Here is a 12,920-nt window from a genome sequence, read left to right as displayed (position 1 = left end):
AGTTTTGGAGTTGATGTCAGCCGGCCAGGGAAGCTAGGGTCGATAAGGGGTTTAGCTCGCTCGTCTGCGGGAACAAACTGCCGCCATTGTTTGCCGTGCTACCGAGGTCCTTTGTCCCTGAATTGCTCACACACTCCGGCAGATTCAATGGGGGTCTGGCGGCAGATTTCTTTGACTTTATCGTTGGAAATGCATCTGCTTTGAGTGTCGCAGGATATCCACACATTCTTGCCATCTCGGTCGTAGCATAGCTTTCGTCGGTAAAGTGTGCGGAACAAACGTCAGATTTCTTGCCACTTTTGCATCTTTGGGCCACTGGTGCGACTTGAATCCGTCCCTGTTCGTGTTGTTACACCCTCCGACAACACACCGACGAGGCATGATGTCTCCAAGGTACGGAAAACGAAAAAACGGAAAAATAACAGAGCTGATTTGAATCGGTGTTTGAGAAAATGGCGGATTGCTTCCCGATGTGACGCCACGTTGTGACGTCATCGCTCCGAGAGCAAATATTAGAAGGCGTTTAATTCGCCAAAATTCACCCATTTAGAGTTCGGAAATCGGTTAAAAAAATATATGGTCTTTTTTCTGCAACATCAAGGTATATATTGACGCTTACATAGGTCTGGTGATAATGTTCCCCTTTAAAGAAGTTGAAAAACTTATTGGGGTGTTACCATTTAGTGGTCAATTGTACGGAATATGTACTGTACTGTGCCATCTACTAATAAAAGTTTCAATCAATCAATCAATAACTTTTTATGACATAGGCTGAGAGGATAAATGATCACCTACCTGTCGTAGTAAGCGAGTTTATCCAAATACGTCCCCGGTTCCTCATAAATCCCCTCGTCACTATACATCAGGCTCTGACAGGCCACACTGGAACCATCTGAGCTGCCAAAGTAGAAGTTCTCATAGTCCGGTATCTCCTCATAAAGGCAGACGTTCTCATAGTTCCCGTCTTGTTCACTGGTGGGGCAGAACTCGTCTCCGTCCACGCTTTGCTCCAGTCCGTTACGTTCGGCCCCGAACGCCTCGTGGAGATGGTGGGGTATGGCCTGGTCATTGCTGGATGACTCCGAGGGCGTCTGGGATCCTTTGGCGGTCATGAACTTGGGCAGGGTCATAGTGGAGAGTTTCACATCCAGTAGCTTCCTGAGAGAGTGACTCTGATGTCTTTCATAACCGACGTGGTCTGTACCGGAAAAGGACCCGGGTTGTTGCTTTTCCAAAGTTTTGGTCGCCTTTACAGGAGGCAGGGGTCGGTTAATTCCGAGTTTCATCGCATCAGGTGACGCAGTCCTTTTCATCCAAGCCATTGGGCTGTTGTTCCTCTGCGGCTTCTTCGGAGATACCTTGACCACCCCGTCCTGGTTCTTGAAAAGACTAGAGCCATCGCTCTGGTCTTTATTGGCAGCCTCCTGGTCATTACGCCTTGCTTCCCTCTCCTCCACATCATCGTCCACCTTGTCAACAGATAACTCCGTATCATAGATGCTGTCCCAGCCCAGGTCTTCTTCCTCCACATTGTCCTGAAACGTGGACAGAGCAGGACTTGCCGCCTTTTCAGGTGCTGCAAGATAAGGGTTATTCCTGGGTGGCAGGGAAGGCCGCGAGAAGAGCTTTATTAAGGATTCACTGCCCTTTCCTTCAAATGGCTCCTTCAACTTTTCTACTGTCCTCACTTCCTGGATTTCCTCAATTTCTTCCTGGTGGAACAGAGAGGTATTCTTGGGTTTACGGGGCACCGGGACAGGGAAGGGCTTTCTAGAGTTTTGCGCATCTTCCTGTGGATCCTGCCCTTGCTGGCCAACATTACCGTTGGCAACATTGCTCCGGATCTGGTCAGAAGATAACCAGACTTTCAACTGAGGACTTGAGGCGACTCTGTTGAGGCTCTTGCCCAAAGCAGGTGCAGTCTGTTGAGTAGGTTTATGGCTTGGGAGGTGGCCGTTAGCTACAGATGCACGGGTTTCTGGTGTTCTTGCAATGTCCAGCTTTCTTTCACTTGAGTTTGTCTTCAATTCCTTCTGAGTTTTGTCCATGTGATTGTTCCTGATGCACATGCAGTTTTTCTGGCTACAAAGACAAATGGGAATAATATAATCCCAGTTTGGCTTCTTGTTCTCTTGATGAATTCCATTTTGGCTGTTAAGGACACTGATGATCCGTTGAATTTCCTTCGAAGGGACGGGTTTGGACTCCAGTATGGAAAAGCTGGGCTTGGGGGCCAGTGTGGGCTTCATCTTCCCGAGCGTGCCAGGAGGTTGGTGCGAAAGGGCATCTTTTCGGGGGGTGGAGGGAGACAGCTCGGCCTTCTGAAGCTGCGCTGGCTTGGGTTTAGGTGCCAATGGAGGCTTGTGCATGCCTAAGAGGACACAAACCGATAGATAATCAGACATCTGAAAATGAGCAGATCCATATGCCGTAAAAGTTGGGATTCAACCCAAAGGAACAACTAAAGGATCAATTAACCTCCTATAACCATTGGCTGCGTGGTCTACAGACGCAAATAACCACCTCTGATTAGTGCAGATTCAATTGGCAGTTAGCTGTGGCTGTAGGCAACCTCCTGATGTACCGTTTTATTAACTCCACAAGAGGGGGTGATATTGTCATTAACAGCGATTAACTTATTTTTTGATCTGCATTACAGAGCGTTAAAATGCTACTTAAAAAACATTGCCTGAACCGTTAATAAGGAAGTACATTGGTGATGATTTGACCCGGACTACTGCAACGCACTTCTTGTCGGGATCCCCAGCAAGAACATCCAGAAGCTGCAATACATACAGAATAGTGCTGCTAGGATCCAGATGAAAGTGCGGAAATATGACCACATCACACCAATTCTCAAATCCCTTCACTGGCTTCCTGTTCCACTCAGGATTGAATACAAAGTCTCCCTACTAACCCACCAGTGCCTCCATGGAAATGCCTCCCTCTAACTCAAAGAACTACTCACCCCTAAATCCTCCACACGACACCTCCACTCCGGACAGGCTAACCTCCTCCAACCTCTGAGGACAAATCTACGAACAATGGGAGATCGGGTTTTCTGCTCCGCCGCTCCCAGTCTGTGGAACGCTCTCCCTGACCACCTGAGGGCACCACAGACTGTGGATGCTTTTAAAAAAGGCTTAAAAACCCTTCTTTTTAAAAAAGCCTCTTTTTTTTTTAGATATATGCATACTAGTTCTAGCTATTAGGCTATTCTAGTTTTTAGTGTTATTTATTTGTATTATCTTTTTATTTTCTTTAATACACTGTAGCACTTTGAGAGTGTTTGCTCAATGTAAAGTGATGTTTCAATTACAATTGATTATTTTTTGTTTTTCATTTATATATATATATAAATTATTTTAACATTTTCTATAACAGATTCCTATGGAAATTTCCAATAAAAATAGTTCAAAAAACCTTTATTGGTCACGAGTGATTTTAAAAATATACTGTATATTGACAAAGTTACTAAGGCATAATGGTGGTTGGACTGTTATAACTGATTGATTCCTATGTGAAATTCAAACAAAATAGTTTAACTTTATCAAAGATGCTCTATAAGTCAGCAGTGATTTTAATTACATGTTTTGTTTTTTAATTTAAAAGTGATTATAATAACATATTGATGCATGTCAAAGGATGTTGATGGTGGGGGTTTGACCCTTAAAACGGACTGTTTCAATTATAATGAATTATTTTTTGTTTTTAATTTTATATTTATTAATAATTGTAAGATTTTTTATAACAGATTCGGATGAGAATTTCCAATGAAAATAGTTCAAAAAACCTTTATTGGTCATGAGTGGATTTAAAAATATACTGTATATTGATAAAGTTACTAAGGGATGATGATAATTGGACTGGAGCTAAAGGTATATCTTATAACTGATTGATTCCTACGTGAAATTCAAACAAAATAGTTTAACTTTATGAAAGATCCTCCATAAGTCAGCATTGATTTTAATTTTATTTTTTTTATTTTTTTTTTTTAAGTGATTTTAATAACATATATTGATGTATGTTAAAGGATGTTGATGGTGGGGGTTTGACTCTTAAACGGACTGTTTCAATTATAATTAATAATTTATTTTTTTTCAATTTTATATTTATAAATGATTTTAACATCCATCCATTCATCCATTTTCTACCACTTGTCCCTTTCAGGTTACAGGGGGTTCTTTTAACCTATTTTCTATAATAAGTTTCCAATGAGAAATTCCAATGAAAAAAGCGAAAGCCATTTATCAACAACATCCAGAAACGCCGCCGGCTTCTCTGGGCCCGAGATCATCTAAGATGGACTCATGCAAAGTGGAAAAGTGTTCTGTGGTCTGAAGAGTCCACATTTCAAATTGTTTTTGGAAATATTCGACATTGTGACGCAAAGTTCAAAAGCCAGCATCTGTGATGGTATGGGGGTGCATTAGTGCCCAAGGCATGGGTAACTTACACATCTGTGAAGGCACCATTAATGCTGAAAAGTACATACAGATTTTGGAACAACATATGCTGCCATCTAAGCGCCGTCTTTTTCATGGACGCCCCTGCTTATTTCAGCAAGACAATGCCAAGCCACATTCAGCACGTGTTACAACAGCGTGGCTTCGTAAAAAAAAAAAAAAGAGTGTGGGTACTTTCCTGGTCCGCCTGCAGTCCAGACCTGTCTCCCATCGAAAATGTGTGGCGCATTATGAAGTGTCAAATACGACAGCGGAGACCCCGGACTGTTGAACGACTGAAGCTCTACATAAAACAAGAATGGGAAAGAATTCCACTTTCAAAGCTTCAACAATTAGTTTCCTCAGTTCCCAAATCGTTTATTGAGTGTTGTTGAAAGAAAAGGTGATGTAACAGTGGTGAACATGCCCTTTCTCAACTACTTTGGCACGTGTTGCAGCCATGAAATTCTAAGTTAATTATTATTTGCAAAAAAAAAAAAGTTGATGAGTTTGAACATCAAATATGTTGTCTTTGTAGTGCATTCAACTGAATATGGGTTGAAAAGGATTTGCAAATCATTGTATTCCGTTTATATTTACATCTAACACAATTTCCCAACTCATATGGAAATGGGGTTTGTATATTGGTTTGTAAAGATTTATTTACTGGGGACCTATTATGCAAAAACTACTTTTCTTATTTAAATAGTACCTGTTATTGAGGACTTGGGATCTGCATAAGAGTCGAAAACCTAAAATCAAAGCATTCATTGGCGTTGTTAGGCATATTTTAGGGGGGCTCAAGCCCCCCTAAAATATTCTTAAGCCCCCCTAAATAATTTGGTGTTTTTTTTTGTTTGTTTTTTACAAATACATGCCGACACAGTCATTATAAAGTGGCCCGAATATGAGTTTAAATAAATAATCATATAACCTGTTATTATTCACTCAGTTTCCCCTCACTTCGTAGCGTAAGGTAGAGAGCCCCTTTAGTGCGTCGGTATCCAATCCATTCCACTTGTTCATATAGAAAATGCCCACATCACTCAAATTCCAGTCCGCATTTTCTCTGCGACCTTGCTTGCGGTCCTGCAGGTGTACGAAGCACATTATCTTCCTTTACAATGAGTGAAGCGGCACGAAACCTTGTGTGTGCAATTGTAAATCATTTATTTTTTAAGTTTTGTGTTTCTTGTAGAATCGATATAAAGTAATATACATTAGCCTATTGTTAAAATAATGAAAAAAACATAATTAAATATATTTGTTTTATTGTATTGTTACATTAATAGCTGTTGTATTATTATAGGATGGCTTGTTAAACATTTCATAGGGAGGAAAAACCAAGACATTTAATATAAAATGTAAAATGAATAAATACATAAAAAGAAAAAGGAAAAAAAAGGTTAAAAGCCATCGTCCCGGGGAGCATTTCATTTCGTCCCGTGCATTTTTTTTAAATAATAATAATAACAATGAATAATTTCTAAGTCTTTGTTTGCCGTTTGTGAAGTTTTGTGCTTGCGCGTAACGTTCGCTCGCATCCTGTGCATCTTCTGGGGGCTAAGCCCCCCCTGTCCTTAAAAGCTAGTGACGCCCCTGGCCGAGATATTTATAAAACAATCTTGCCTTCTTTTTGTATTCAGGCTCGCAAGACGGCACCGGTCAGTCTGTGAGTTTATCATTACAATTTTTGGATCATTTTATTTTAGAACGATAATACCAACAACTAATTACCATTTATCGTTACATCCCTAGCAGTAACTAAAGGATGGTGAGGGATTGACTCTGGAACTGACTATAAATATGACTCCTAAAGTGGAAATCAAATGAAAACAGATGGACTTTGCATTTTTCAATACATTTGGGAGGGATGCCAGATGGGAAAGCACCGGTTTTAACAGTTAAAAGCTGCTTTTCATCTGTGATCCTGACATGTAGGGCTGTAGACAGATTATAGTGTAGAATGTTCTAGTATCACATGGCTTTTATGGGGCACCCCACGCAGAGTAATCCAGCTAATGGTGCGTGTCAGCAGGGGGACGATGAGGAGGATTGGGAAAGAAGTCGTGCAAAACTGTCGTGTCCTCAGACTAAGATAAAAAAAAAAAAACATTGTTGTGTGAATGCTCCAAAACGTTCACACATATGATTCTCTACACCAATATTCATCTATTTATTCAACTTCTTCTCCAGATTTTGGCGCGCTCCCGTCCACATTTTTCACCTGATTCAAACCATTCCAACTCCAAACTGTTCAGTCTATTCGGGAATCGCGGGTTTTCCCTTGACAAATTCCCCAGAATTCCCAGATTTCCCAGAATTCCACGTTTTCCGGGACATTTTTCCCCATTCCAAATGAATTGGCCCTTTTTCAAACTTCCACCATTTCCACATTTTTCAACCTATTCAAACTATTCCACCTTCAACACATTCCACCATTCTGAAAATGTAAACTTCCCCTTTTCCAAGTTAAAAAAAATTCCAGGATTTTCCAGAATTCCTGGTTTTCCAAAGCCCTATTATCACACTTTTTTCTGGCGACTACTCTTTTCACATTTGTCAACCCACTCAAAACATTCTTCTTAATCAGTACAAAAAACTAAGTTGTTTTTTGAACTGGAAAAATTCCCGGTTTTCCCGAAATTCCAGGAATTCCGTAATACCATTTCTCAATTCAACATGTTACTACTTCAACATTTCTTGACCGATTTGAAAAATTCCAACACCAACCATTTCATCTCATTCAGAACATTCAAGTTTTTTTTTTACCATTTTCAAAAAAATTCCCGCTTGTCCCGAAATTCCCAATTTTTTTTTTGATTTCCCATACAAATCAATGGGACATTTTTCAAAGTTTCACAACTCCCACATTTTTCATCTGATTCAAACTGTTCCAACTTCAAAATATTCAGCCTGTTCAGGAATTGTGTGCTCTACTTCAACAATTCTAAAAAAAAGTACCTGGATTTACCATAATTCCTTTATTATTTTTGCATTTTCCCCATTCAAAATTAATTGGCCATTTTTTTAAACTGTTCAGCTTATTTGAGAATCGCAGGATTTCCCTTTACAAATTCCCAAAAATTCCCAGATTTCCCAGAATTCCAGGTTTTCCGGGACATTTTTCCCCGTTCAAAATGAATTGGCCATTTTTCAAACTTCCACCATTTCCAAATTTTTCAACCTATTCAAACTATTCCACCTTCAACACATTCCACCATTCTGAAAATGTAAACTTCCCCTTTTCCAAGTAAAAAAAAAATTCCAGGATTTTCCAGAATTCCTGGTTTTCCAAAGCCCTATTTTCACCCTTTTTTCTGGCGACTACTCAATTCACATTTGTCAACCCACTTCAACCGTTCCACCGTCAAAACATTCCTCTTAATCAGTACAAAAAACAAAGTTGTTTTTTGAACTGGAAAAATTCCCGGTTTTCCCGAAATTCCAGGAATTCCGTAATACCATTTCTCAATTCAACATGTTACTACTTCAACATTTCTAGACCGATTTGAAAAATTCCAACACCAACCATTTCATCTCATTCAGAACATTCAAGTTTTTTTTACCATTTTCAAAAAAATTCCCGCTTGTCCCGAAATTCCCAATTTTTTTTTTGATTTCCCATACAAATCAATGGGACATTTTTCAAAGTTTCACAACTCCCACATTTTTCATCTGATTCAAACTGTTCCAACTTCAAAATATTCAGCCTGTTCAGGAATTGTGTGCTCTACTTCAACAATTCTAAAAAAAGTTCCCGGATTTACCATAATTCCTTTATTATTTTTGCATTTTCCCCATTCAAAATTAATTGGCCATTTTTTAAACTGTTCAGCTTATTTGAGAATCGCGGGTTTTCCCTTGACAAATTCCAAAAAATTCCCAGATTTCCCAGAATTCCAGGTTTTCCGGGACATTTTTCCCGGTTCAAAATGAATTGGTCATTTTTCAAACTTCCACCATTTCCACATTTTTCAACCTATTCAAACCATTCCACCTTCAACACATTCCACCATTCTGAAAATTTTAACTTCCCCTTTTCCCAGTTAATAAAAAAAATTCCAGGATTTTCCAGAATTCCTGGTTTTCCAAAACTCTATCTCCACCCTTTTTTCTGGCGACTACTCCTTTCACATTTTTCAACGCACTTCAACCATTCCACCTTCAAAACATTCTTCTTAATCAGTACAAAAAACAAAGTTGTTTTTTGAACTGGAAAAATTCCCGGTTTTCCCGAAATTCTAGGAATTCCGTAATACCATTTCTCAATTCAACATGTTACTACTTCAACATTTCTAGACCGATTTGAAAAATTCCAACACCAACCATTTCATCTCATTCAGAACATTCAAGTTTTTTTTACCATTTTCAAAAAAATTCCCGCTTGTCCCGAAATTCCCAATTTTTTTTTTGATTTCCCATACAAGTCAATGGGACATTTTTCAAAGTTTCACAACTCCCACATTTTTCATCTGATTCAAACTGTTCCAACTTCAAAATATTCAGCCTGTTCAGGAATTGTGTGCTCTACTTCAACAATTCTAAAAAAAAGTTCCCGGATTTACCATAATTCCTTTATTATTTTTGCATTTTCCCCATTCAAAATTAATTGGCCATTTTTTAAACTGTTCAGCTTATTTGAGAATCGCGGGTTTTCCCTTGACAAATTCCAAAAAATTCCCAGATTTCCCAGAATTCCAGGTTTTCCGGGACATTTTTCCCGGTTCAAAATGAATTGGTCATTTTTCAAACTTCCACCATTTCCACATTTTTCAACCTATTCAAACCATTCCACCTTCAACACATTCCACCATTCTGAAAATTTTAACTTCCCCTTTTCCCAGTTAATAAAAAAAATTCCAGGATTTTCCAGAATTCCTGGTTTTCCAAAACTCTATCTCCCCCCTTTTTTCTGGCGACTACTCCTTTCACATTTTTCAACGCATTTCAACCATTCCACCTTCAAAACATTCTTCTTAATCAGTACAAAAAACAAAGTTGTTTTTTGAACTGGAAAAATTCCCGGTTTTCCCGAAATTCTAGGAATTCCGTAATACCATTTCTCAATTCAACATGTTACTACTTCAACATTTCTAGACCGATTTGAAAAATTCCAACACCAACCATTTCATCTCATTCAGAACATTCAAGTTTTTTTTACCATTTTCAAAAAAATTCCCGCTTGTCCCGAAATTCCCAATTTTTTTTTTGATTTCCCATACAAATCAATGGGACATTTTTCAAAGTTTCACAATTCCCACATTTTTCATCTGATTCAAACTGTTCCAACTTCAAAATATTCAGCCTGTTCAGGAATTGTGTGCTCTACTTCAACTATTCTAAAAAAAGTTCCTGGATTTACCATAATTCCTTTATTATTTTTGCATTTTCCCCATTCAAAATTAATTGGCCATTTTTCAAACTTCCACCATTTCCACATTTTTCAACCTATTCAAACCATTCCACCTTCAACACATTCCACCATTCTGAAAATTTAAACTTCCCCCTTTCCCAGTTAAAAAAAAATTCCAGGATTTTCCAGAATTCCTGGTTTTCCAAAGCCCTATTTTCACCCTTTTTTCTGGCGACTACTCAATTCACATTTGTCAACCCACTTCAACCGTTCCACCGTCAAAACATTCCTCTTAAATCAGTACAAAAAACTAAGCTGTTTTTTTTAACTGGAAAAATTCCCGGTTTTCCCGAAATTCCAGGAACTCCGTAATTACCATTTCTCAATTCAACACGTTACTACTTCAACATTTCTCTACTGATTTGAAAATTTGTAACACCAACCATTTCATCTCAATCAGAACATTCACGTATTTTACCATTTTCAAAAAAATTCCTGCTTGTCCCGAAATTCCCAATTTTTTTTAAAACATAGAAATCAATGGGAAATTCTTTAAAGTTCAACAATTCCCACATTTTTCATCTGATTCAAACTATTCCAACTTCAAAATATTCAGCCTGTTCAGGAATTGTGTGCTCTACTTCAACTATTCTAAAATAAATTCCCGGATTTCCCATAATTTCCTTTTTTTTTTGCATTTTCCCCATTCAAAATGAATTGGCCATTTTTCAAACTTCCACAATTCCCACATTCTTCAAGCCATTCCACCATTCTGGAAATTCAAACTACCATTTTTCCATGTTCAAAAAAAATACAGATTTTCCCGAAACTCCCTAATACCATTTACTACTTCAACATTTTTCCCCCGATTTAAACAATTCTAACACCATTCAATTCAGCTCATTCAGGACATGCATGCTCCTAATTATTTTTCAAAGAATCCCGCTATTCCCAAAATTCACACATTTCCAGGAAGTTCTCTTTGAAATTAATGGGATATTTTTCCAAGTTGCACAATTCCCACATTTTTCAACCTATTCAAACCATTCCAACATCAACACATTCCATCATCCAACTAACACTTTCCCAAGTTCCAAACCAAATTCAGTTTCTCCTGGAAATTCAAACTTTTAAACATTCAAACTTATTTTTTGTTTTGTTTTGCATTTTCCCTATTCAAAATGAATTGGCCATTTTTCAAACTTCCACAATTCCCACATTCTTCAACCCATTCCAACCTTCAACACACTCCACTCATGCTGGACACTCAAACTACCATTCTCCCCCACATTCACCAAATTTCCAGGAATTCACATTTTTTGTTTACCTATTTCCACCCTTAAGTTCGACTACTCCTTTCACATTTTCCAACCCATTTCAACCGTTCCACCGTCTAAACACTCCTCATATTCAGGACAAAAACCAAGTTGGTTAAGGAACTAGAAAAATTCCAGGAATTTCTCAACTAAAAACTGTTACTACTTCAACAGTTCTTGACCGATTTAAACAATTCCAACACCGACCAATTCCGCTCATTCATGCTCCGAACCATTTTCAAGGAATCCCGCTTTTCCCAAAATTTCCAAATATCCAGGAAATTCCCATTGAAGTGAATGGGGCATTTTTCCAAGTTGCACAATTCCCACATTTTTCAACCTATTCAAACCATTCCAACATCAACACATTCCACTCATCCAACACTTTCCCAAGTTCCAAACAAAATTCCAAACCAAACACTCATATTCAGGACAAAAACCAAGTTGGTTAAGGAACTACAAAAATTCCTGATTTTCCGGAAATTCCAGGAATTTCTCAATTAAAAACTGTTACTACTTCAACAGTTCTTGACCGATTTAAACAATTCCAACACCAACCAATTCAGCTCATTCAGGACATTCATGCTCCTAATCATTTTCCAAAAGAATCCCGCCTTTCCCAAAATTCCAGGAAGTTCCCATTGAAATGAATGGGACATTTTTCCAAGTTGCACAATTCCCACATTTTTCAACCTATTCAAACCATTCCAAAATCAACACATTCCACTCATCCAACACTTTCCCAAATTCCAAACCAAACACTCATATTCAGGACAAAAACCAAGTTGGTTAAGGAACTAGAAAAATTCCCGGTTTTCCAGAAATTCCAGGAATTTCTCAATTAAAAACTGTTACTACTTCAACATTTCTTGACCGATTTAAACAATTCCAACACCAACCAATTCAGCTCATTCATGCTCCTAATCATTTTCAAAGAATCCCGCTTATCCCAAAATTCCCAAATTTCCAGGAAGTTCCCATTGAAATGAATGGGACATTTTTCCAAGTTGCACAATTCCCACATTTTTCAACCTATTCAAACCATTCCACTCATCCTGGACATTGAAACCAACACTTTCCCAAGTTCCAAACCAAATTCCAAACCAAACACTCATATTCAGGACAAAAACCAAGTTGGTTAAGGAACTACAAAAATTCCCGGTTTTCCAGAAATTCCAGGAATTTCTCAATTAAAAACTGTTACTACTTCAACAGTTCTTGATCGGTTTAAACAATTCCATCACCAACCAATTCAGCTCATTCAGGACATTCATGCTCCTAATCATTTTCCAAAAGAATCCCGCTTTTCCCAAAATTCCCACATTTTTCAACCTATTCAAACCATTCCACTCATCCTGGACATTGAAACCAACACTTTCCCAAGTTCCAAACCAAACACTCCTCACATTCAGGACAAAAACCAAGTTGGTTAAGGAACTAGAAAAATTCCCGGTTTTCCAGAAATTCCTCAATTAGAAACTGCTACTACTTCAACATTTCTTGACCGATTTAAACAATTCCAACACCAACCAATTCAGCTCATTCATGCTTCTAATCATTTTTCAAAGAATCCCGCTTATCCCAAAATTCCCAAATTTCCAGGAAGTTCCCATTGAAATGAATGGGACATTATTCCCTAAGTTGCACAAATCCCACATTTTTCAACCTATTCAACACATTCCACCCATCCTGGACATTGAAACCAACACTTGCCCAAGTTCCAAACCAAATTCCAGTTTTCCTGGAAATTCAAACTCTTCAAATTTCAAACTATTCTTACATTCATACTACATTCTGTCAGCA

General features: G+C 38.2%; 1 protein-coding gene across 1 annotated transcript in view; it reads right to left on the bottom strand.

Annotated features, from left to right (window-relative positions):
- The window catches only part of LOC133572005 (FYVE, RhoGEF and PH domain-containing protein 6-like), an 80,305-nt gene that overhangs the window by 66,850 nt on the left and 535 nt on the right, over positions 1-12,920 (bottom strand). Inside the window, exon 2 of the mRNA XM_061924609.2 lies at positions 796-2,371. Coding sequence (XP_061780593.1) covers positions 796-2,371 — 1,576 coding nt within the window. The remainder of the gene's footprint in view (positions 1-795; positions 2,372-12,920) is intronic.

This window comes from Nerophis lumbriciformis, linkage group LG29 (genome assembly GCF_033978685.3).
Source record: "Nerophis lumbriciformis linkage group LG29, RoL_Nlum_v2.1, whole genome shotgun sequence".
Taxonomy (NCBI): Eukaryota; Metazoa; Chordata; class Actinopteri; order Syngnathiformes; family Syngnathidae; genus Nerophis; species Nerophis lumbriciformis.
This window is presented reverse-complemented; position numbering and strand designations above follow the sequence as displayed.